Source organism: Cryptomeria japonica, chromosome 9 (assembly GCF_030272615.1).
Source record: "Cryptomeria japonica chromosome 9, Sugi_1.0, whole genome shotgun sequence".
NCBI lineage: Eukaryota > Viridiplantae > Streptophyta > Pinopsida > Cupressales > Cupressaceae > Cryptomeria > Cryptomeria japonica.
The window spans coordinates 534,020,429-534,048,022 of record NC_081413.1 but is presented as its reverse complement, the minus strand read 5'-3'; the positions used below and the strand labels follow the sequence as shown (position 1 = coordinate 534,048,022).

The 27,594-nt window shown below is 39.5% G+C and overlaps 1 protein-coding gene across 3 annotated transcripts in view; it reads left to right on the top strand.

The window, feature by feature from the left end:
- LOC131077078 (uncharacterized) overlaps positions 1–27,594 on the top strand; it is a 119,087-nt gene that overhangs the window by 16,512 nt on the left and 74,981 nt on the right. For all 3 annotated transcript variants that reach the window (XM_058014495.2, XM_058014493.2, XM_058014494.2), the window contains exons 4-7: positions 3,572–3,613; positions 3,752–3,920; positions 16,716–16,768; positions 17,142–17,384. In XM_058014495.2, the coding sequence (XP_057870478.1) occupies positions 3,572–3,613; positions 3,752–3,920; positions 16,716–16,768; positions 17,142–17,384 (507 nt within the window). The remainder of the gene's footprint in view (positions 1–3,571; positions 3,614–3,751; positions 3,921–16,715; positions 16,769–17,141; positions 17,385–27,594) is intronic.

The following is a 27,594-nucleotide window of genomic DNA, read 5'->3' as shown; positions in this document are numbered from 1 at the left end:
CCCTAAGGTATATAAAGAAGAGATTGAAAAGGCAATTGAGGATCTATTGGATACGGGGCACATAAGGCCTACCTCTAGCCCTTTTGCATCATCCGTAGATTATAGAGCACTATGAGGATGAAACTACGAGGATGCGTATAGATTATAGAGCACTCAACAAAAGGACAATTAAGAACCATCATCCCATACCAAGGATTGATGAATTGATTGATGAGCTTCATGGAGCTAAGTATTTCTCCAAGATTGATTTGTGTTCAGGGTACCACCAAATTAAGGTAAGAGATGAAGATGCACACAAAACAGCTTTTAGGTGTCATTATGGGCATTATGAGTTCTTGGTCATGCCATTTGGCCTAACCAATGCACTGGCAACCTTTCTATCATTCGTGAACCAAATATTCATTCTACAATTGAGGAAATCTATTTTGGTTTTCTTTGATAACATTTGAATTTATAGTAAGACATGGGAGGATCATTTTAAACATTAGATGAGGTGCATGGTATAATTGAGCAACATTCTTTTTATGTCAAAGCTTCAAGTGTGAGTTTGGGTTGACCGAAATTTTGTACTTGGGATTGAAAATTAGTGCACAAGGTGTTAGTGAGGATGAGGAGAAGACCAAAGCAATCGAAGATTGGCCTAGACCAAGAAATTTGGCTCAACTAAGAGGATTTATAGGTCTATGCAACCACTATAGAAGGTTTGTCAAGGAATTCTCACAAGTTGCAGCCCCTTTAATGTATTTAATGAAGAAAGGAGCATTCTCACGGAGCCCAACAACCTGACAAGCTTTTGACAAACTTAAGGAGGTAATGAGCTCATGCCCGGTTTCGGCAATTCCAGATATTTCACTTCATTTTATTCTAGAATGTGATGCTTCAGGAGAAGGCTAAGGGGCTGTCTTGATGCAAAATAAACATCCCATAGCCTATGAGAGCAGAAAACTCAAGGAGGTTGAATAGAACTTATCAATTTATGACAAAGAAATGCTGGCCATAATGCATGCTTTAGCTAAGTTCCGACAATATTTGGTTTGTGAGAATTTTGAAGTTAAAACAAATTACGATATTCTGAAGTTCTTCCTTAACCAAAGGGATTTGAACAATAGGCAGCAAAAATAGTTAAGTGAAATTCAAGCCTATGATTTTGATCTCGAATATGTAAAGGGGAATAACAATGTGGTAGTTGATGCACTTTTTAGGAAGTTTCATCTCCATTCGATAATTGGTATATCTGCTAATTGGTAGGTAGGCTTTGATAATAGCTGAGTATGTTAAGGATTCGTTTGCTAATGAAATTTTGGAAGGGAAAGAGCAAGATGACAGGTTCAAAATAATAAATGAGCTTATCCTTTACAAAGACCGAGCATATATCATACCCGAATCTAAGATGAAGGGAAGGATTTTGAGAGCTTGTCATGACACACCACTTGTTGGTCATCTGGGGTTTTACAAGACATACAAGCTAGTAAGGGAACGTTTCTCATGGAAAGGGCTTAAGAATGATGTGTTGCAGCATGCAAGAGAGTGTATGGAACGTCAACAAAAGAAAGTAGAGCATGTTTTTCCAGATGGTTTATTGCAGCCCCTACCTATCTCGAATCAGAAATGGGAGACTATATCCATGGATTTCATCACGGGGTTGCCAAAGGTTCAAGGTAAGGACTGTTTGTATGTGGTTGACGATAGGGTTATGAAATATGCACACTTTCATGCCATAACCTTAGAATTTAAGGCTCCTCAAGCGGTAGACCTGTTTTTTAGGAAATTTTCTAGATTTCATGGGTTGCCAAATGACATTGCAAGTGACAGGGGCATTGGGTTTCTCAGTTTGTTTTGGCAAGAACTCTTCCATTTGATAGGTACTGAATTGACACCAAGCACTAGCTATCATCCACAAACTGATGGGCAGACGAAGATTGTGAACAAATGGATTGAAGGCTATTTAATGAACTATGTCACAGGGCAACATACAACATGGATTAAGTGGTTGCACCTAGGAGAGTATTGACAACACAACTCTTCATATGTCCATTGGTATGACTCATTAATGCACTTTATGGTTATGATGCTACTTCATTTATGGACTTGATGTTGACTAATAATAGAGTGCCGAGTGCAAAGGATATGATACAACAAAGTAAGGATATTTTGGAAGCTCTCAAAGAAAATTTGCAGTAGGCTCAAAATCAACAAAAGTTCTATGTTTATAGACATCGAACTGAAGGGTCTTTGAGGTTGGTAACATGGTGTTTCTGAGGTTGCAACCCTATAGGAATTTCTCTATCAAAGGGAGTGGAGGTGAGAAGCTGAAACCATGTTTTTATGGGCCCTATAAGGTGGATGGAAGGTTGGTGCAGTAGGTTATGAGCTGAAACTGACAGGTGACAGCAAAATTCACAATACATTTCATGTTTCATTCCTCAAGAAGGCTCTTGGATAAGAAGTCATTCCCTCACAAGAACTACCTCCACTTGACTATGAAGGCAAATTAATAATCTAACCTAAGATAGTACTGGATGTGAGACAGAAGAGGTTAAGGAACAAGAACATCAACAAAATCAGGAACTGGATGTACTGGTATGTAGGCTAGAGACTTTTTTTTTCCTATTTGAAGAGATTATGACCTTTCCTGATTGACTTTAAATTATCAAGAAGAAGTCTCAGATCTAAGTGTTATCAGAGAGACATTCAATGTACTATCACATGGTTTATTTTCATGAAAGAGGTATATCTTTCAACTCACTAGGATGCTTTTGGTTCTACTTGCAGAAAGAATTTTGAATGCACTTTCCACATGCTTCTAGTCAAAGTTAAAAGTTTGGTATGTTCTGTTTTTTAATCAGCTAAAATTGCTTTTACACTTCTAACTTTTCTAATTGCCTCAAGTTTTACATAAATATCTTTTGGGAGAGTTAAACATTCAATACAATAAGATTTGGTAACAAAATTGCATGGGGAGTAGCTTGGTGAACATGCTAAAAACAGTGTGTTTGCATGCTTCTAAATGCTTTTATGCCTGGAATTTTCTATGACATCACAACTTCTATATTTATAAGGTGCATAGTGTAAAAAATATAAATAAATACTCGTTAGGCTCTATTTTTGAAGGATTTATTAATGGCAAAGGGTGACTCCTCTTGAAAATTCAAACAGATATATCTATTGGTCTGAGTTATCTGTTTAATGTGGTCAAAATGTCTAGACGGAAATCTGATGTCAATGAAGAAAACTAAAATTGAAACTTAAAAAGTCATATTTTTTGAATACAAATTTAACTTTTGATACACAACCTAAGCTGAGCTTGTTCCTGAATGCATCGAAAGTTTTCTTCTGAGATATGGGATTTTCATTTTGTTTCCAGCATTCATTGTTAACTAACTTTCCGTTTCAACTGTAAGTTACAATTTTTGCTCTGCAGTGAGATTTTGTAAAATCAGGACTTTCAATAAAATATGGAAATGGTCAGTTTCTATATAAAGTTACTTAAGGAAGCATTTTCCATGTCAAATTTGCCCTTTGAACTCATCCAAAAAGTACTTTTAACACTTCGTGCATTCCCATGTTTTAGGAGGAATATTTGTGCAAACTGCGATCATGCTACAAGGATTTGGTAAGTTTCATGTGATACACCAAACATATTTTCTGTTCTTAAATGAATGGAATAACTCAATTACTAAACTATGATTTTTGAGATGCTTTTATCTTGTATGGCCTTTATGTTAACATGTTCAAGCAAATGTATACACAGGTAGATGCAGTTTTGCACATGTTCAATGCCTCGAAGTCTATGAGGACTTATGTGAAAGGATCTGCTGGCAGTCCACTTGTTGAATTTTGCAATGATTTTGGTCTTGATGGTGATAATGGAGATGGTGGAGGCCTTGCTATTTTCTCATCTTTATCCGTTCAATATTTTGGTATGCACTTTAGTACTTAGTAGCTGATTGGTTGGCTGTTCCTCTGTATGTTAAAAAGGTGGCAAGATAATATGACAATTTTGTTAATGTTTGTAGCTTTAGTCGAATGATCATTTAGAATACATATAATATATGTTGATTAATAATAATACATTATTATGTTATATTATTATATTATTATTAATCATATAAAATTTAATATTCAATATTAATCTATTATATTATTCTAAATTAATAATTGATTGATGAAACATTATAATATTGATTAAATTATTATAATTAAAGGAGAGACATGTCCGTTCAAGGACATGCCTCTCCAAAGGAATATATATAGTATAATGTTATTCAATTTGAGAACATATAGAATTCCAAGAATGCAAGTATCAGATTGAATCAGATATATACATTAAAATACATCCAATAAAACCTGGGAAAATCAACAAATTTCAATGCAAAATGCTTCTTTAAAATCAATAGCTGTTTTTACTTTGGCTTTGTAGAATAGATTGTTCTAATTAGCTAACACAAACTCTGGTTATGATAAGATATTGAAAAATGGATGTGACGTTAAAGTACCTAGTGTGCTAAATCATTTCCTTAGGGAAGAGGGAACTATCTACAACTTAAAACAACACATTTAGAACTTTTCCAATTGCTTTGTCTACTTTTCTTTTCTCTTCTATATATGCCAATATTTGTGCCTCTGCAAGATGTCCTTTACCTTTTGGCCTTCCTGCACAAAATTTGATGCCTTTTTGAGGGATAAAGCACAAAACGTGCTTTCACTTGATTGTATGAGCTCTTATATGGTTCTGTGCAATGAGAACAAATCCAAAGATAACTGTTATCACAAAAGCTTGTACCCTTGCTAAGCTATCAACTCATCAACCTTGTGAAACATGGAAACAACCCCAAAGTGTGGGACCTTGCGCAAGGGGTTGAATCTCCGGAGAAGGCCAACTTCCTTCTTCAAATAGGTGCAGGTGTTGAACCAACTCAATACTTTAAAACTAATTCCTAAGCCTACCTAAACAACTTGTAGAGGTAAAGGGAAGAGAGAATGCTGGAAATAGAAGGAGGTGATGCACCAAGAAGAGATTGTTCCTCTCCCCATGGAGATGAGACAAAGAATTAACTGAAACACCCAGGAGATGCACAAAATTCAGTTGCATGAGTGACTCCAATGCATGTATGGAGGTTAGAATTCGCTAAGTGTCAAGAGGGGAGAAGGATTCCCACAAGTCACGCTCAGAAAACAAGTTAACACAACATATATGAAGAGAAAAGCCACAAGACATACACCTATAATGAAGGTAAGAAAACATACACAACATACATAGGTTGAAAGAAGGCAAGAATGGTGATTTTCAATTAATTATAAGGCCAATGGCTAAACTTACAGTTGCATATATGCAAGATAAATACAAGAGAAGTGGGAGAGCATGGAATAGCTCAAGCCAACAGGGAGAGAAGCCTTTACAATGAGGCTTAACAACCTTTATATAGAAAAATGGGTTACAATGGTGATCATGACCCCTGCATGTCAGTTTGGAAGTGCAGGGAAGTGCATGCACTTGGCTTGTACATGCAAGCAACCTAGCCATACCTCCAAAGGCAATTCTGAGGAAGGTGGATTGATTAATCTTCCAAAGTCAAACATGACATAAGTCACCAAGCATGGCCCCGTACCTCCCTTGATGGAAATCCTGCCAAAAATAGTTAATGCACCCTTGTGGCTTCACAAAAGAAAGTGCACAAGTCACCAAAACTATTGGAGCATTAAAAGCCTTGAGTGTCGATCACGCCATCCAAAAGTGTTGCCAGTCGGAAGGAAGTCCGGGAACTTTGGAACCTCAAGGTTCCGAAGTGAGGAAGCTAGGGGAAGGACCTCGGAACCTCGAGGTTCCGGGATAGGAGAAAGGAGAGCAGCAAGGAACTCCGAAATCTCGGGGTTTCGGAGAACTCCAAAAGGTTAAGGAAAGAACTTCGGAAGCTCAGGGTTTCGGAGTTTCGAGGAAGATAGGAGAGGTGACAAAGGGAAGGAATGAAACTTCGAAACCTCGGGGTTTCGGAGCAGGAAAGAAAGCGGCTAAGGCATAGAACTTCGGAACCTCGGGGTTCCGAAGTCCCAGAAAAGGAAGAAAGAAAGAGATAAGGCAAAGAACTTCGGAACCTTGGGGTTCCGGAGTTCCGGGGAACTGCGCAAAGGAACTTTGGAACCTTGAGGTTTTGGAGTTTCGGGGAAGGGAAAAAGAAAGGGACTTTGGAACCTGGGGGTTCCGGACTTCCGAAGAGGGAAAAAAAGGCACAAGGGACCTCAAAACCTTGGGGTTTCGGAGTTCCGGAAGAGGAGGGAGAAAAGATAAGGAGAGGAGGGGCTAAGCTAGGGAAGGAACTTCCTTAAGGCAACACTTCACACTTCATGATTCTTCTCTTCTTGATCAACTGGGGCAACACTGGTCCATGGAACATATCTCTGATCGGTTCTCACTGATGGACCAAGGGTGTCATAAAATGACAACATTTTTGACAATTTCTGCGGGATGCTTGCCTGTTAAGCATGAAGTCCAGGAGCCTTAAACATCCATTGGGCACTGAGTCATTGAAAAGACCCAAAACATGTGTGTGCCATCACTTGGAGGAAAACTAGAAACCAGAGCGCACACCCTCTTAAGGAGAACGTGGCATGTGCATAAGCACTTGTGATAGCAAAACAACCTGTAGTTTAATATTTACATAGTCATCACCACCCTCTTTTAGAAGCAGGGCTTGAGATGAATCCCATTCACTGGGATTGGAAGAACTTCACCATCAAGCTTGGAGAGATGAAATGCATTGGCCTCCTTGCAATTAGTGATGACATATGGACTACTCCCGATAGCATCAAATTTGGAGTGTCGCCCAGCTTTGGCTCTGTTTGCATCCCACTTGAGAACTAGATCTCCCTCTTTGAAGACCCTATTAGTTGTTTTTTTGTCAAAAACCTTCTTGACCTGCTCTTGATGAGTCTCAAGTGTATGCATAGCCTTACTTCTAACCTCCTCTAGCTCCATCAGCACTGCTAGCCTTACCGTCATGGGATCATTCTTTGTTAATTCTAGCTGATGTGCTAGTTCAAGAGAGGGTAACTCTAGGGAAGTTGGGAGCCTTGCTTCCTTCCCATATACTAGCATGAAAGGGGAGTTACTGATCGCCCTCTTGGGTGTGATCCTGTCAGCCCATAAGGCTGTCCTCAACTTGGTATGCCATGCCCTCTGATTGTCTTCAATTGTCCTTTTAACTTTTCTGACGAGGTTCTTGTTGGAAGATTCACCTAAGCCGTTACCTAGAGGGTAATAGTTGGATGATGTCTTCAAGTATACACCATGCTTAACTGCCCATGAACTGATTTGGGTTCCAACAAATGCCCTGACATTGTCTGATATGATGGTGGAGGGGACATTGAATCTTTTCACAATTCCCTCAAGGAATTCTAACACTGAGGCCTTAGTGGCATCCCTCAATGCAACTGCCTCTCTCCACCTAGTGAAGTAATCTGTTGCGGCCAAGATCCACTTATGGCCAACACTAGAAGGTGGGTTTATCGTGCCAATGAAGTCTAAATCCCATTGGGTGAACGGTTGATCTGCTTTGATGGGTTGAAGAGGTAGGGCGGGTAGTCTTTGCTTCCTAGAGAAGAGAGCATATTTCATGCAATTCTTCACCCATCTATGTGAGTCACTGAATAAGGATGGCCAGTAATAACCAACCCTCATTATTTTGATAGCCGTAGTCCTTGCAGAGAAGTGGCCCCTCGAAGAGCCATCATGAAATTCCTCTAACAGTCTGTAGATTTGGTTTTGCTCGATACATCTTAGTAAGACTCCATTGGAGTCTTTTCGGAAAAGAGTGCCATTCGCTAAGACATAAGGAATGGACTGCAACCTGAAATGCCTTTGTTTGGTTCTGTTCAGACCTTGGGGGTATCTACCTTCCATTAAGAAGGTGGTCATGTCACCTACCCAACTGAATTGAGTGTTGTTGCCAGTTGGTTGATACTCTTGTAACACAAGGGTGACCTCTAAAGTAGTCTCAGAAGATGAGACAAGTTGTTCACATAGGCCCCTACCTCTTACAAGCTTGGCGATCTTGATGTTGATGTCATACTCCATGACCTTGGTTATCCACCCAACCCTCTTCTCACTGATATCCTTGTTTAGAAGGAAATCCTTGACACTTGCATGCGGAACTAAGAGCTGGATCCTGTTGTTGGACAACATGTGTCTGAACTTTTTTAATGCCCTTACAACAGTGAGGACTTGCTTTTCTACATAACTATACTTAAGCTCATAGTCCTTTAGCCCCTCACTAAAGAAAGCAATAGGTTGCTCCAAATTATCATCCTTTAGCTGTGTCAGGACAACTGAGATGCTGGATTCTCCTCCAAAGGTATAGAGGATAAAATCCCTTTCGTAATTAGGATTGACAAGGGTAGGGGTCTGAGCAATTGCTTGTTTGATCTCTTCGAAACCGGCCCTTCCCTCCTTGGTCGAATTGAAAGCCAAGTTTTTCTTCAACATGGAAGTGAGGGGTTTTACCATGGTGGCAAGGTTGGGAATGAACCTCCTCACAAAGTTGATCCTACCAAGGAAACTTTGCAATCCTTTCTTGTGACTGGGGAGTGGAAGAGAAAGAATAGCCTCCACTCGCTTTGGATCAATGGTCAAACCCTCCTTGGATACGACGTGTCCTAGCAATTTTCCTTGATCAGTAGCAAATACACACTTGCTAGGGTTCAAGGACACACCATACTCCCTGCATTTCATGAACACTTGCTCAAGATGACCAAGATGGTCAGCTGCATGCTTCGAATAAACAGTTATGCCATCAAGGTATACAAGCACAAGCTTTGCTAATACACCCTTGAAAGCCATGTCCATTGCTCTTTGGAATGTGGCACCTGCATTGGTTAGCCCAAAGGGCATTTTACAATAAGCATAGGTACCCCACTTAGTAGTAAATGCAGTCTTGTATTGGTTTGATTCTTGGACCAAGATTTGATTGTAGCTTGAATACCCATCCAAGAATGAAAATCTTTCTGAGCCATTGACCTTTTGGAGAATTTGCTCTATAGAGGGAAGGGGATAATGATCCTTGAGGGAGGCTCTGTTGAGATCCCTAAAGTCTACACATAGCCTGATTTCCCCATTCTTCTTCCTTATAGGGACAAGGTTGGTCACCCAGGAGGAGTGCTTGATAGGGAAGATGATATTGGCTTCTATGAGCTTGGTCAACTCCTTCCTCATTAGTGGGTTGATTTTGGGGTTTATTGGCCTTTGCTTTTGTCTAACTGGCTTTGCATCTGGGTCTAGCTCTATGGTATGCTGGGCTAAGCTAGGATCAAAATCCTTCAAGTCTTCATAGGTCCAAGCAACTATGTCATCATATTGTGGCAAAGCTCAACAAAAGCCTCTTGCTCGGTTGAGGAACACACCTTGCCCAAGTTCAAGGACCTACCCTCAGCAACAACAACTAGCTTGTAATCACCCCTCTTTGTAGACAAGTTCATTTTCTTCTTCAACTGATCATCCGAGTTGAAAATGCCTTCCAAGGTAACTAGACCTTTAGGCAGCTTGTTGGAGTTGAGCTGCATGATTTGATCTCCATACTGGTCTTGCAGCTTAGACTGATTTTTAGCAGAAAATTTTGCTTCATTTTGCAAGAAGTTGATGATTTGCTGATCGCTTTCAAATTCTTGCCAATTCACTTGATTGTCTGGGACAACAGGCCTCACAACAAGCCTGATGTGTTGCTCCTTCTCACTTGCAACATGCGCTGGTATGTTGAACTGAGCACCAACCGCTGCAAGCCTATCAGCATGCTTGTTCTGACCCCTAGGAATGCTCTGGATATTGAAGGCCTCAAATCCTTCAATCAAATCCCAAACCATGTGTTTGTATGATTTGAGTAGGTTGTTTTTTGCTATACTTTGGGCTTGGATGTGGTTAACAACCAACTCACTATCTCCAAATACTTGCAAAGATCTGATCTTTCTGCTTTGTGCAAGTTGGAGAGCTTGGATCAAGGCTTCATACTCAGCGACATTGTTAGTGCAACCAAATTGAAGCCTAAAAGAGAATAAATATTTCTCCTACTCAGGAGAAACAAGCATTACCCCGACACCTGCACCATTCTTGCTTCTTGAACCATCAAAAAACATGTTCCATAACCCCTCTGAATCTCCTTGCGTCTTGATGAGGTTAGGGATAGGAGTATTGTCTTCATGGATACAAAGGTGCCAAGCCCAGTCTCTTCAGTCTCAGCTAATGGATCAAACTGAAAAGCATTGGCCCATTTGTCCAGCAAGCAATCGGGAACCTCTTGCAAGAGAGTAGCAGGCTCACGGACAACACACTCCTCCCCCTCTTCATGCAAAGTGCAATTCATGTTTATAGGGCTAGGGGTGTAGGGCTCAATGTGGTTTTGGGCAATGGGCTCTGCCCTTATGGTAACCTTGGTACCATACCTTGTTCGAAGTAGCATATGGGACCAGTCGGAAGACAGGTACCCACCTATCTTGGCTGTGAAGTTTCTAGACAAGCAGATGGCGAAGAAGGCAGGGAGGTCGATGATAGATACGTCTTGCAAGACAGTGCAACCAGGGCATGCATGCAATGTTAATTTCAATTTTTTTACCACCCCTACTGTCTTAATAGAAGTGCCATCTAACTGGACCACCCCTTTGGTCACGGGTTCATATTCTATGCCAAGAAGATCAACTACCTTCTTAGGCATGACTGAGCTACTAGCTCCTGAATCTATCATGCAGTTGTGAACCAAATTGTCTCCTATGATTAAGGAGAGATAGAAAGGGGGAGGCTTGCTGATCTTGCTTGAATCTTCCTCCTCCTTGGGTTGCACCAAACTGGTTGAGACTGTCTTTCCGTTGACTGCTGCCTCATCACCTGATTGATTGACATCCTTTAATGCCTCTTTAAGCAAATCCCTTTGAGATGGGATTGAAAGGGCCTCCCACATAGTGACGTTGAGGTTGGCCTTCTTCATCTGATCAACTATGTTGAAAGGAACACCAACTGACTTTAGAGGCCCCCTTTTAGGCTACAAGGTCTACTTTTGCTCTTTGGACGACTTGGGCCTCTTCCTGCCTCTTGTTCCCTTGCATGGTACTTTGGCTTGTATCATGGACAACTATTTTGGGTGTTGGAGCTTGGACTGATGTTGAATGTGAGGTAGCCTCCATGGCTCTCTTCTTTGACCTTGCATACTGCAACATGGACTCACCATTTGTTTGGTTCAAACCACAAAATTCTGCCTCCTGCCAATTGACAAAGGTAAAATACCCTTGTAAGTGAGTCTAGGGACCCGCACTAGGCTGATTTAGGTCATATTGCTGGCCAGAAGTGGTCGGCTCATCTTGCACTACTAATGTTTGGACAAACCCTCCACTTGGGCATACACCTTGGTTGTGTGGCTGATTACATGGTTGACACCTAAGTCACAGGATACGGCGATTTTCATGGATGAGGTTCGAATTTAATCGAATTTCAAACTTCTATAAAAAAAATCGAATTTAATCGAATTTCCTCTATAAAGCACTGCTATCCACCTCTAAACACAACTCAGCTGGTCGTGGGTATTCTTTGTATATGCTTTGTATCTATTGGGTCATGGGTGTTTGCAACTGCTGGGTTGCCCTCGGATTTTCTCCAACAAGGGTCTCTATTTTGATAATTTATTAGAAGTATACATATATTTAAAAATAAACAAAATTATAGAAGGCGAATTTTATTTGAATTTTTTTTCGAATTTTTCCCTTGTTAAATTTCATGGTTGTCGAATTTGAATTCAAATTCGAACCTTGTGACTTAGGTTGACACCAATCTTGCTCTTGGGCAAGGTTATTTTGCATTGGAACTATCGCCTTTGAGTTGCTTGCGTTTGTGGAGTTCACACTATTGAAAGGCCTGGCATTGCTCCATTGGTTTTGCCCTTGGAAGGCTGGCCTATTTTGCTGATAATTCTGACCTTGTGCTTGGTAAGGTCTGTTATACTGAGTTTGCTATCTTTTTAGTGCCACCAAATGATTGCCAAAGTTTTGTAATAGAGCCTTGACCTCATGGAGCTCATTAGAGGACATAGATGGCGTGGATGGTTGACTTGCAGGTGCCATGGGAATAGGAGCCAAGGTTGGTTGTTGAGTAGGAGCTTCTGGGAAGAGAGGCATTGGAGGCCTTGGAGCTATCTTCCTAGCCTGGATCAAACAATTTTCTGCTCTTATGGCTATGTCATATGCACCCGGTAGAGAGGCTCCACCCATCGATTGTACCATGACAGCTATATCGCTGTTGAGATCTCTAAGATAATACAAGAAGGCATGATTTGGGGATGGCTTCACTAGAGCAGGAATCCTATTCCATGTCTTATGGAAGTTGAAGTTGAAGTCTCCCATGAACTCGTTAACTGCTCCACAAGTGATAGGTGATCACTTTTGTCTTCAAAATGGTTGCACAATTTCTCCCCCAATTCATCCCAATTGTGGATTGAGCTAGACGACAACCCTCTATACCACTGCAAGGCTTTGCCTTTCAAGGATGTGGCCAAGAGTCTGACAGCAACATCGTCCTGAGTGATGTTATGGATGGAGCAGATGTTTGCAATGTCTTGAATGTGCTCAATGGGTGTAGTAGTTGTTTCACCATTGAAGTATGGTATACTCTTCAATGTAGCCACTGGTATGTCATTCCATTGAGTCAAAACAAGGGGACTCCTCCATTGAAGGTAACAAAGACTTGATTTCTTGCCATGTGAAACAATGGTCTATTGATATGAGTGGTGGGAGCCCTTGATAGAAAAGGTCTTGTAAATGGAGGAGTAGAACGAGACCTGGGAGATGGAGTTTTTACAAGCTCGTCACCCCTGACTGGTGATAATGAAGGTCTACCTCTCCTCCTTCTAGAGCTTGCAGATGGAAGCTCTATGAATTGGAAACTGCCCCTAGAAGATGCCCTTGTATGAATTCTGGGCATGAAATCTACAACCGCCCTCGAGAGCTTAGAGGTCCGGAGTTGCGGAGTGTGACCACTTCGGCACCTCGGGAGCTCGGATATCCGGGGTGAGGAAGTTCGGGAGTTCGGAACCTGGGGGTTCCGAGGTTCCGGAGTAAGATGGCTTTACTGACTTCGGAACCTGGGGGTTCCAGAGTAAGCAGGGTTACGATGGCTTGGGAACCTGGGGGTTCCGGGGTCTCAGAGTTATGAAGTTTGTGTGAGCCGAACTGGTCCTTGAGCAGAGTCGCCAAGTGCTTGAGAGATGACTGCCTCTAAAGGCCAAAACACTAAGAATAGCACTAAATCCTTAGCATGTGAATTGAATAGGTCCCACCGGGCGTGCCAAAAACTGTTATAACAAAAGCTTGCACCCTTGCTAAGCTATCAACTCAGCAACCTTGTGAAACATGGAAACAATCCCGAAGTGTGGAACCTTGCGCAAGGGGGTTGAATCTCCGGAGAAAGCCGACTTCCTTCTCTGTCTAGGTGCAGGTGTTGAACCAACTCAACACTTCAAAGCTAATTCTTAAGCCTACCCTAACAACTTGCAAAGGAAAAGAGAAGAGAGAAATTGCTTGAAACAAGGGAGGTGATACACCAAGAAGAGATAGTTCCTCTCCCTACCTAAATGACACAAGTAATTAACTGAAACACCCTGAAGATGCACAACTTTTAGTTATATGTGTAACCCCAAAGCATAGATGAAGGTTAGAATCCACTGAATGCGAAGAGGGGAGAAGGATTCCCACAAGTCACACTCAGAAAATCAGTTAACACAGCATATATGAAGAGAAAGAGCCACAACATGCACCTATGATGAAGGTAAGAAAGCATACACAACATACATAGGTTGAAAGAAGGCAAGAATAGTGTTCTTCAATTAATCATAAGGCCAAACGCCAATCTTACAGTTGCAAAAATGCAAAGATTACAAGTCTTCAAGAGAAGAGGAGAGCATAAGAAAACTCCAGGCAGCAGGTAGAGAACCCCTTACAATGAGGCTTAACAACCTTATATAGAAAAATGGGTTACAATGGTGATCATGACCCCTGCATGTCAGTCTGGAGGTGCAGGGAAGTGCATGCACTTGACTTGTACATGCAAGCAACCTAGCCTTACCTCCAAAGACAATTTTGAAGAAGATAGATTGACTAACCTTCCAAAGTTAGGCATGACATAAGTCACCCAGCATGGCCTTGTACCTCCCTTAATGGAAATCCTGCCAAAAACATTAAATGCACCCTTGTGGCTCCACAAAAAAAGTGCAGAAGTCACCAAAATTGTCGGAGCATTTAAAGCCTTGAGTGTCAATCACGCCATCCGGAAGTGTTGCAAGTCGGAAGTAGTTTGGAAAACTTTGGAGGCTGAGGTCACCGTAGTTGGGGAACTTCGGAGACCGGGGTCACCGTAGTTGGGGAACTTCGGAGACCGGGGTCACCGTAGTTGGGGAAGGAACTTCGGAACCTGGGGGTTTCGGAGTTCCGGGGTTGAGGAACTAGGAACTTTAGAACTTGGGGATTCCGGAGTTCCGGGGTTGAAGATTAAGGAACTTCGAAACCTGGGGGTTCCAAAGTTTCGGGGTTGAAGACTAGGAACTTCGGAACCTGGGGGTTCCGGGGTTGAAGACTTAGGAACTTCGGAACCTGGGGGTTTCGGAGTTCCGGGGTTGAAGACTAGGAACTTCGGAACCTGGGGTTCCGGAGTTCCAGGGGAGGAGAACAAAAGAAAAGCTAAGGGAAAGAAGGGAACTTCGGAAACTTGGAGTTCTGAAGTTCTAGAGTAGGAAAGAAAGAGGCTAAGGCAAAGAAACTTGAAACCTCAGGGTTCCGGAGTTCCGGAGAAGAGAAAGAGAGGGCCAAGGAACTTCCGATAAGGCAACACTTCAAACCATGATTTCACTACTTTTCTCCTTGATCAACTGGGCAATGCTGGTCCATGGAACATATCTCTGATCGGTTCTCACTGATGGACCAAGGGTGTCATAAAATGACAACAGGGACATTACGGGAAATGTATTTGGAGGGTCTCCATTGATCATCATTTCCTAATTATATTGGCGAAAGTGGCATAAAATGATATAGTTGAATGGCCCCCTTTCTAGCTTCTGCCTATCTACAATTATGTGACCAATTTGTCACATGTCTTGAGGATTTTGTATCAGCTATGCTATACTTGTTGCTTGGACATCTAGGTATGGATATAATAGGCCTTAAAAGGATGAACAGCATTGAAATATGAGCCTCTCGTGGTACATCTGTTTTGATTGCACATTTGTTTATCATACAACTACGACTATCAGATTGGTGGAGGATCTCAAGTGGGATATGCTCATGTTTTTCCTTATAGGGAAATTTGTTGACTAGCTATTCTGATCAATGAGAATGCCATTTTTGTAGTAAGCCTATGGTGAGGCAATCCATGTCTTGATATCACCACTATCATCTTTAGCAGCTGGAAAAGTGATCTTTGTGACTTGACTCTGCATTATTTCTAAGGTAGGTAATTTCCTATAAAGTGGTGGCAATTATCGCAGAATTGTTATCCCACTTCTCTGCATAATTTGTGAGACTATGTTTGAAATTGTCTTTACCTCTTGATTCTTCTAAGTCACTTGGGTTAGGGTGACCCCTGCTTTTGGGATCAGGTGAGTTAACTCCACTACCAATCGTGTTTTCCAAGCGATTAGGGAAGAAATAGATGATATCTTTATATGCATTAGTGAGACATCTAATTTAATTTGCTGTTTTGAGATATCCTGGGTCTAAAAGATCAATAAACTATCAAATTAGGGTAATTAGTAATGAAGTGTAGGGTTATCTTTATGCAAAGGGTATGGCTAAACTCTGCGATCTTGCCTTTTTTTATTTGTTTTGAATTGTCCCTTCAGATCTGAGGGAATACCCTCCTTGGTGTAGCAAAGCTTGAAGTATAGAGGACCATTCCACTATTGTCAGTTGGGCCAAATCCTCTTGTAATTTGCTGATAGCCTGATAATACTTAGATGTGCTTGAGGTGTTCCTAGGAGTGTCTTTAAGTGAGTTTGTTGAATTGAAAGTGGGCCTGCAGCAACAACACACGTCTTTAGGGTGGGCTTGCCATTTTGTTTGCCCCTTTTTGGAAGTTAAAAGTGACAGTGTCTCACATTTCTCTACTAGAACAGTTTTGCATATTCTCGTATTGGAGTTCTCTGTTGAACATTTTCAGACATGGTTTTGCACATTTCTATTAAGCCTTGAGCACTCTGCACAATCTTGATTTTTTGCCTCTCAATTAGATTAGGATGCACTTCTTGGTCACGTGATTTTCAACCCATGTTGGGAGTAACATGGTTTTTAGAGACTCATCAACTTAACAAAGCTTGTGCCATTATTTGGAGTTCTTTTGTTTCATGGTTTTGATATGGTTTGAGTTTGATAAGTTGAGGCACATCTATGCGGATTTGTGAACTGAGACAATCATCAAAGCAAGTGAATATATCTTGAGTATAGACAAATTATAAATTTGTATATTTTAACATCATCTCAAACTTCCTCTAAATATTTTGATCTTCTATCTTTTGACTAACATACCTTCTTGAAGATAAACTAAAAACTGAAAAATTTAATGTTCATGCAATTATTTGTACGACTCTTGGCTTGTTCCACCTTTTTAACACAGTTTATTTCAGTTTTTTTTCCTCAAATTTTATTTAAGTATTGTTATTGTAAATAATACTCTGCTGATTTTTTTATAATTTGGTGATTCTTAGAGAATTTGGGAGAGGAGTTGGTCGAAATGTTCGTGTTAGAATTGAAGATTAAGGTACTTATGAATGGTGTCAATGCATGCATTTAAAAATTTCATTATGCCAGATTATCTTTATATTCTGCACTTTTTTTTTGTAGAAGTAGATTCCAGTTTACTTTTCCTTTCATGGGGGTTGTTTTGTTCATGTGGATGGGTGGATTTGCGTTCACCATATGCAATTAGCATCCTGTCTGCTCTCTGCCAATAATTCTGACCTATTATATACCAGAACAAAAGGCAAAAGGAAAAGACATGAGTCATTTATAAAATTCTCTGAGTTTTCTGTCATGATCTTTTGATTCTCTCTTTGTGAATATTGTTTTACCAGTCATATTTTAATTAAGCAATGAGACTTATGCTCAAGAATTGATTTGGATAATACTTGCAGCGTCTGCTGGTAGTAGAGTTTCATTCCATTGTTTTTAATGAAGCTCAAGAAATGCAGCCCATCAGTGTAATGGGCTGGAGTGATGAAATTTATTCTGGGGAATTCGACAGTGTGAAGAAATTCACCAATTTCTATAAAATAGATGATAGCACATTGCCTTCTCAATTAAATTGGTTGGAACTGGATCAGAAAGTGTGTGGAGTTGGATGGTCAAAAGTTCATCCAAAAAGGGAGGTCTTGCAGGTATAATTTTATCTGACCCTTTTTGTATTTAGAATACAAAATAGTGGTATTTTATTCTTTTTATAGAACATAATCAGTGAATATGAACTTGAGATTTTCATGAAACTTTAATATTTTGTTTTACTTTTAATATGTTTGGTTTATTTTCATTTTTATTACATTACTTAATAAGCATATTAGAAAAAAGCTATTGTCTTATTCTAAAAGCAAAAAGAGGTATGAGTAGAAGTATGTAGTTGGCCCTGCTTAAGCTATGCCCTACCAGACAAAGTAGTAGGCATTGCAATTGCACTGTCATCAGGAATGCCCCAAAGCTTGTTGATCTCAATTCTATATTCAATGTTTTTAGGATCTTCCAAAAAACAACACGGTTCCACACCTTTTCCTCGAAGAAAAAGGAAGTGTGCATTAACTCTAGTCATGCTGCCATACCATGCAAGACCACAAATGTTGCATTGCCACTTCCTTGAGCCACCACCTGTCCCTGATGTGCCTACTATTTTTGATGCAAACTGTTTGAGAGGAGATCTAGGATCATAAGGACCCTTAGCATACTATGCCAATAACTTGCAAGGGCAATCTATACTAGCTGCTGCACTTGGCATGGAACTAGATTGGGCTCCAAGATTAGTCCCTTGGTCACCCCCCTCATCCTTAGGTTCATATTCTGAATCATTTCCACCATGAGAATGGATTTCTATCTCATCTTCACTCATGTCATTAGAGCTCATTGTGATAGTGACACTGCAATTCACAAAATCAAAATGAAAATAAATTCAATAAGCATGTAGTTTTAACCTAGTTTCACAAATTTCAAATTTGATAAAAAAGGAAAATTAAAATTTGATGTTGAATCTTGAGGAAAAATGATGAATCATCATTCATCATTTTTCCCTCAAGATTCAACCTAAGTTGCTGGTACGGGAACGTAGGTACGTCCTTACAAAAAAAATGTAAAAATCATAACTATATACATATATGTAGCCTAAAAAGTAGAAACAAAAATTAAATTTAGAATCCCAAATATCATCCATATGCTAAACAAAACTTGGAACTATCATATATGATATAAATATAACAAATTTACTGCAAGTCTAATCTAATTTCCATTTGTCAAAATTTGAATCAGTTATGATAGATATATCGAATTCATTGTTCATTGGTTCAACAATAAAATAACACAATTAATAATCAACATCATATGGGTCACAAGGAAGATCAAGATCAACATCATCATTGACATTAGATGATGTAGCTAGAGTAGTGGAACCACATGCAGCCTCACTGCCACTTGCACTAGCAGCAAATTGGCTATTGGACTCCCCAGAAAGTAAAGATTGTGTGGCAGCTGAAAAATCCAAATCAGTTCGCTCTGGATCTACATCCCAAAACTTTGTGCTCCCATCCTTGTACTCTTTTTGTTTATGAGTAAGAAGGCGCAAGTTTGAATGCACATAAACTAGCTCTTCCGCCTTACTTTCTGCCAATCGGTTGCGTTTCATTGAGTGGATAAAGGAGTATGTGCTCCAATTTCGCTCAGATGAAGAGGAACTAGCAACCTATTGAATAATTGACACAAAGTTAGAGGATGACAATAGTAAAAATTATAAATTTAGAGAGCAATAAAAATTAAGAAACTCACTTGTGATAAAAGTTTGATTGCAAGAGTTTGAAGGTTTGGTGATGTATGGCCATTAAGGTACCACCAAGCATGAGCATCCTTCTTATACTTGTCACGGAGAGCGGCAACACTGTGACCATTGGAGGCTACAAAATCAGCAAACTCACTTGACATTAAATTCTCCATTTTAGAATCGGGGAAGAGTTTAGTAAGTGTTGTCCTACACCCTTCACTAACTTCTGAATCTCTATATGGTGGTACCCTTGATGGCTTAGCAAGCATTTCATCACTATAAAATTTGGGAATCAATGCAAATGCAAGAAGATGTAGTGGGGTGGTCATTTTGTTCCACTGCTCAACACAAACAGATTGAACCTCTTTGAAGAAAGTTTCTTCGGGATCTTCCTCAATCATCGAATCAATGCCATCATATACCTCTCCCAAACATGGGTGATCCGTGTTAGTATAACGGATCATACTCATGATGGGCTCAGTGAAACTCAAAAGATATTCCACTCGATCCCACCAAGTGTCATCTAGGATCATGTGTTTTACATATGTTGCCCTTTCAGTATTGGATTGCCTCCATAGGGACCAACTTTGACTTATTACCATGCTAGCAAGTGGCTCCCGCACCTAAGTCGCCTCAAGACGATTGTGTTGGATGCAAATCGAGTCTCAGCAACCTATTCAAAAATAAAAAATAAAAATTAGAATACAAAGAAGACATGATCAAATTTAAAAAATAAATTAAGGATTACTAAAGTGAAATGTAGATTTTAGAAATTGAAGTGTTTCAATTACCTTTAGCAACTCCAACTGTGAAAATGATCTGAAAATGGCCTGTGACATGCTATGGTTTGTGATGAACATTTGGATCTCTTCAGCCTCAGCATAAATTTGTTTGATCCAATGTATTTTCCTGCCCATCTTTTGTAGCATGAGGTTGAGAGAGTGGACAGCACAAGGTGTCCAATATATGTGTTCAAACCGTGTCTCAATCAACATACCTGCAGCTCTACAATTCTTTGCATTGTCCGTTATTACTTGGACAACATTTTGAGGTCCTACATCTTGAATGCATTGTATAAGGATGTTAGCAATAAATTGTGCATCCTTCACCTGTCCCTCACAATCCACAACTTTTAGAAACATTGCCCCTTTAGGGCACACTGCAATTACATTAATTAATAGTCGATTTTTGGTATCCTTCCATCCATCATAAATGATGGACACCCCTGTTTGTTTCCATGAATTTCTAATGGGAGCCAATGCATTTTCTAAGCTTTTTACCTCCTTTGCTAGTAAGGTGCTACGCACCTTCTCATAACTTGGCCCTGTGTACCCTTGTGGAGCCTCATTTACCTTTCTCAACACATCTTGCCAATATGGTGATCGTACCACATTAAATGACAAACCGTTTGCATATAGACATCTTCCAATGGATTGATCTGCAATCTCTCTAGCATCATTTTTAATTCCTCTCTCTAATGGTCCCCTGCTTCTCTTCACAATAACAGGTTCTTCTTCATCAATTATGCCCAAGAATGGGTGGCTCTGTACCACGATATCAAGAAAATTACTATGAGATGGAGAAGTAGGGGGCCTCTTTGATCTACTTCCTCTTCCTTTCAACAAAGGATGGTTTGAGGCATTACCAACTCTTGCATCTGCTTCCTCTTGCTCTCTAATAAATCCTGCTATCTGTTGAGGTGGCAACCCATTTCCATCCCTTCCTGGACATGGTTTGATTCCTTGTTGGGGAATGGCACAAAAATGGGCTTTGACATGGCTGTAGGAGCTAGTTTTTTTCACACTACAAAAGTTGCATATCCAATTAAATGTTCCACCACCTTTTACTTGGTTTGTTATTTTGACATATTTCTATAAAGGTGAATTTGGGTTGGTTTTGAAAGTTTGTTGAGGAATAGAGCTAGCAATCGTTGCCATTATGCTATCTACAAAAAGTTAAACTATAATTATTAAAATTTAAATATTTAACAATAAATTTAATTTTATATAAATAATAAAATTATAAATGTTAAACATTTAAATTTAATTTAAAGTGAAAGTGAAATTATTAATAATTATGAAAGTAACCTATAACGATATCAATATATTTACAAACTTCTAAATTACACAATAATTAAAATATCCATATTTAAATTTTAAAATAATAATAATACAAATTAAAATTAAATATCAATATGATATTTATTTTTAATTTGTATTATTATTATTTTAAATTATAAATATGAATATTTTAACTATTTTCAATTCTGTAATTTAAAAATTTGTAAAAATAGTATTATCGTATATATGTTTACTTAAACATTATGAATAATATCATTTTCCCATTAAATGGAATTTAAATATTTAACATTTATTATTTAATAATTTATATAAATTAAATTTTTTATCATTAATTAACAAATTTATATTTCCTTTCATTGATTAAAAACTTAAACAAACTACTAAAAATCAATAAACAAACTATAGATTCTAAAATAATAAACAAACTACTAAAAATTAATAAACAAACTATAGATTCTAAAATAATAAACATACTGGTAAAATTAATAAACAAACTATAGAATTATTTTGAAAGAAATAAAAAATCTACATACCTGAGCCTGCCGTTGACGTCGCCTTCCCCTGTGAGCCCTCGTGTTGCCGTGAGCCATCACGTTGCCTGTCGCCTGTTTGTGAGCCCTTGCGTTGCCTGTCTGCCGTTAGCCCTCGCCTTGCCTGTTTCTCATGAGTCGTCGCCTGTCTGTGAGACGTCGTCAAAGACAAACGAAGACAAGCGTTACCAAAGACAAATTCGAATACGTTTTCTGTCTGCTCGTGCCGTCATCGAAGAGAAATCGAAAATACGTCTTCTTATTTTGTTTTAGGGTTTAAATGACCCATTTTCCTTCCGCAAAAGTCAACAAAAAACCTCTTGAAATTCGCGCGTGAAGCAGATTCGTTTGAAAAACGTGAGAAATATGCCACGTCGACATTGGATTCGTTGGTATGCGTGGGTAAAAACGCGGATACGTTTCAAGATCAAAATGGAGGAACCCTGTTCAATTCCATAGGGATTCCACTTTGAATCCGAATCCAAGACGAATCGCATCTGGATTTGGGGGAAAACCTAGACGTACAGGTAAACCTAGGATTCAACATCAAATCTGATTTTGAAAAAAAAATAAAGAAAAAACAATTAAAAAAATTGAAAACTAGAAAATGATACAAACAAAAAACAAGAAATAACCTACCTTGTACTTGAAAAATTTCTCCAAAGTGCTGTAGAATTATCCTCCTCTTTTTCTTACTCCTTGTCACTCCTCATACAGTCGCACTCACTCAACCTTTTAGTTTTCATTCCTTCAATTACTCTTTTCTGAGTTTCTCTCCTCTTCACCTAGCTGGTAAAAAAAATCAGAAATACAATTGTTTGTAAAATCAGTGATTTTAGGGGGTTTTGTAATGCATAGGGGGCATGGATGGGGCCCACATCCAATTAGGGTTCCCCACAAAGTAAAAAAAAAAACTTAAAAAACAAGAGTTTTTTTGTTTTTGTGTGCTTTTTGATGCTAGGCGACAGGAAATGCTCAAGTGTCTCCGGGACGCTCGAGGGATGCCTAGGCGTCATTGAATACACCTAGACGTCTCACCATCTCTAGCGTTTTGGGTGGTGCATTGGCGGCAGTGGTGGGAGATGCCCCGTCCCCCTCCCCATGTATCGAAGACGTTCCCATCTCCGAATGGTTGGGCTCATGGGGGGGAATGTGTCCCCGTGGTTCACAGAAAAGTTATCAATACTTAAGGGGTTGGATATTCTTGTCTCTTTGACTAGACTCCAACAAGTTATTTTAAATCTACAAAATAACAAGGCTTGTTATAGAGTTGAGTTGAATTAAACAATGGATAAGAGTTTATACATAGCTGAGCCCAACAATAGAATTGAGTATGACTCAATACAGAGCTTAGCTAGATAATAGGGTTGATCGTTACTTAAATATAGAGCTTAGCAAGATAATTGGGATGAATACTATTAAATAAAGAGCTAGCCTAATAACAATGCCATTTATAGCTCAATACATGATCTAAACAATGGTTAAAAAATGCTAGACCATGGGTTGCAAGTTTCCATTTTCAATCCAAGGAGATGTAATGAACCATGGTAGAAGGAAAACGTTCATTTGTGGTGATATTATATAGAGAATTGCAAGGAATCAAGATAACTTAGAATAGGGTTGTAGGTGCTCAAACTTAGTAGGAAAACTAAAATGACGAAATCCTTTCAGCCATGACTCTTTTCAATGTACCGGCTATCGAAAATGGCAAATTTACCTCAATCATGGCAGTTTAAATTTTTTCCTCTTGGTGGAAGTGTTGATTTTGTGAGGATTTAGACAAGGGTTGTGTTGTGACCATTTCACACATCGCCCCATTGCAAATGGGGACCCCCTCTTTTTTGCTCGTTTTTCGCTCGCTTTTTGCTTCGCTTTTAGGGTTTTGTTAGTCAATCAATTGTCTGGATTTAGGGTCAAGCCTTAGGGTTTTAATTGCCGTCTTTTCAGGCCAGAATCCGGTCAGTTTTGAGAGCTTTTGAGCTTCCTTTCGAAGGATGCAAATTTTGAATGCAATGATTTCGCCAAAATGGTCTATTTTCAATTGGAATTTTGAGTGCAGAGCTTAAATTTGTCTAAGTGTTGATGATGAAATGTGAATTTTTGTCCGATTGAATATTTTGACCAGATTTTGAGTTTTTTGATTTTTGATCCTAGGCATTGTAAATGATTTGTTTTCGCCGTGTGAAGTGATAAAATGTGTAAAATCATGATATTTTGGCCTGTAGGAGCAGAATCGCTCTTGTCCCTCAGTGAAGGACCGGAGCTCGTTTTCGAATATCTTACTGTCCTTGCAGGGTCAAGGTGAATTTCGAGTTGGAAATGATAGAGAAAGGCGTGATCTTTCCGTTGAATATAAATTGAAGATTTTCACAAACACAGAGGTGCCTCCAGGAATCAAAATCGCTCCTGTCCCTCAGTGAAGGACCAGAGCTACAAATCAAATATTGCTTCGTCCTTGCAGGATTTCAACGACTTGACGATTTGAAGATGTCCAAGGGGATATGTTTTATCGAATGAATATAACTTGAAGAGCAAACATGAAGAAAAATGGTCCAAAATGCCAAAATCGCTCCTGTCCCTCAGTCAGGGACCAGGGCGAAGTACATTGTAGCTCCTGTCCCTCTCCGAGGGACCAGAGCGATATTCTTCATAGGGCGAGATTCAGGCAAAGATCAAGTCAAGTTTATGTTTGAAGGCAAGGAAGGAGGTAAAATGAACTCATTGAAGATAAATTGAAGATTGCCAAATGCCAACAAAGGACCAAAATGCTTAAGTTCGCTCCTGTCCCTCAGGAAGGGACCAGAGCGATTTTTGTTGTAAATGATTTTCTCGCCAAATTACAACCGATCTCAAGGCATGAATGAATGAAAGGAGGCATTACGAGGTCATTGAAGATAAACTTTGAAGGTGATAAAATGAAGTGAAGCCTATAAGAGCAGGATCGCTCTTGTCCCTCTCCAAGGGACCAGGGCGATATAATGATTATATTGCCGTTCCTCCAAGTTCAGGACACTCCAAGACAAGGAACAAGGTGGCAAAGGCGTTTCAAGGCATCTCAATCAAGCACGAAGTATCCAAAGTTGCCAATATTGGAGGAACCACACCAAGACATCTAATTCGCTCCTGTCCCTCAGGAAGGGACCAGAGCGATATTTCATAAAGGCATGAAATTTGAAAGTTGATCATGTTCCAAGTAACTAAGATGGATCAAAAGACTACATTTTACACGATGATAGCAATTACAAGTTGGAGAACGCAAGCCTAACCTCAAAGTATTGGAGTTCGCTCCTGTCCCTTGGGAAGGGACCAGAGCGATATTGAATGTATTGACCAATTCATGCAAAAATCACGTTAAGTCAAGACTTCACAAAGATGTAAAAGGTATAAGGTGTTTTTTTGAAGATGATATGCAAGAGTTTTGAACGTCAAAATGTTATCAATCAAGCGAAGGAACTCATATCGCTCCTGTCCTTTGGACAAGGACCAAAGCGATTTTTACTAAAACACTTATGCTCCTTCAAAATCAAGACAAATGTAAGGATTGGCGAATTAAAGGACGTCCTTTGGAAACCAATGAATGAAGAACAAAGATCAAAGTTTGCAAATTTGAGCCAGGACACATGGATCTCTCCTGTCCCTCTCCAAGGGACCAGGGCGATATTTGCCAAAACACTTATAATCCTTTAAAGATCACGTTGAAATAAGGTTGCACAAAGTTTTAAACATCATTTGGAAGGCGATACAAAGGGAGATAGATGTTAAATATTACCAATTTGAGCTTAAAATGGAGAAAAGACAAGGATCGCTCCTGTCCCTCTCCAAGGGACAAGGGCGATGATCCTCTAAACATCAAAAATGCCTTGTAAAAAGCAAGTGATGCAAGCGTGGGGTAAAGAGACGATGTTATTTTTCACCTTACAATGAAAACTCGAGATCAAAGATGCAAGATCGAGAAAGGACAAGGGAGATCGCTCCTGTCCCTCTCCAAGGGACCAGGGCGATGAGGTACGTATACTTCATTTTCAAAAATTTGGCGCTCAAGCAAACATTTTTTAAATTTATTTTAAATGCTAAGATCGATAAATTTGAAAATCCTATTAAATTAGCATTTAAATATTGCGCTTAACATTTATTAATTATTTTGCCTTTAAAAAAAATCGAATTTGATAATTTAAAATAAAGGCATTTAATTAATTATTTATTAATTAATAAAAAATCAAGAGGAGCGCTTAGATATGGAGGTCGGCCTTTATTATTTAATTAAAAATCGTTTGAAAATTGCTTTATATCACAAAAGTCGGCCTTAGGGTGAATGGTGAGAAGCGCTTATAAAGAGAGGTGAAAACCATCATTTTTACATCATCATTTTACCATTCAAGTGCGAGCTTTCATTCCAAGCAAGGTGGTGCGAACTATCAATCAAAGGAAAGTGCGAATTGATATCCAAAGGTGGCGCTAATATCATTCAAGGTGGTGCGAAATTTGGAAATTCATTTGTGCGAACTTGAAGATCTATTTGAGCGAATTTGCTAAGACATTGGAGATCACATCAAAGACATATCAAAAGGTGGCAAAATTGATATTTTGAAGAAAGAGATCACGTTGAAGACTATATATTCTCGATCTTGTTGCCTAGGCGAATTTTCCTTATTTTGCATTCTAGAGTTAGCTCTCGATTTGAGGTATGGCGATTTGGTTTTATTGTTTTATTTGTTGATCGTCATATTTTAAATTTTGAATTTTTGAATTTTTGAAATTTGGAATTCCTAGCTCAATCGTTTTATTTTAGGAAATGATAACTCAAAGACTTATCATGAAGTTTCCTAAAATTTATTCTCTAATCTATGTTATTTATTGCAAAATCTAGCTTCTCATTATGAAATGTTGTGTAGGTATGGCAACCCCGAAGGCGGGAGCATCCACCAGTCGTTCAGCTCTCATGAAAGAAGATCAGAAGACCGAAGAAGTGGAGACCAAGATCGTGTCGAAGTGGAGCCACATTGGAGATACAAACTTAGGCAACTTCAGCACGAAGAAGTTTCGAGAGATCCCTTACATTGGCAAGCCATCGCCTGTCGCCCGGAGAATAATAGAGAGTGGCATCATTAAGGCGGCCGGCTTTCCTCCAGCTGTTCAGTGCCATGAGTTGATGATCGAGTGTGCTCGTCATTATGATCCACAGTCCAGAACGATCGTGTCCAATGAGGGAAACACTTTGGCGTACCTTTCAGAGGAAGCTATAAGTGAAGCTTTCCATCTTCCAGAGCACAGGGACATGATATACAAGAGCATAGAAGGAGCCAGATCAATGTACGAAGATGATCCAGATGCTTGTCTAAGCATTATCAATAAGAACTGGTTACTCAAGAGCCGTCCTCGTCTGAGCAAGGTCCCGAACACACCGCATAGGATTGATTTCCAGGAGGAGTATAGAGATTTGATTACCATGCTCAACCGAGTTACAGGAGCCCCTCATGCCTTCTATTTTGAGAAGTGGATGTTTTACTTCATCCAGGGAAAAGGTACGATACATTGGGCTAGGATGATTAGCCATTGCTTGGACGTACAGCTGAGGAGACTCAAGGCTACTAAGTCCTTCCACATGAGTTCATATGTCATTTATGCCTTGATTAGGAGTGTTGAGTATGCAGGACTACCTCACAGAGGAGTGATTGGAAGAGGACCCAGCGAGGTCAGAGCTTGTGATTCCTATGCCTACTTGCATCATCCGCTAGGGAGCAACTATAAGTTGGTTAATGATACTTTCACGATGAACATCACAAGGACGTTGCAAGGTGGAATTCACAACAGGTTATCTCAGGATGCCCAGGAATTCATAAAGAGGTACGGTGCTTGGTTCATTCAGTTTCCCAAGTTCACTTATATTAGAGTGCATGGATGTCCTTTACTTCCATACATGTTGCCGAGATATCCGACAGACAAAATTGTGTTACTTGAAGTAACA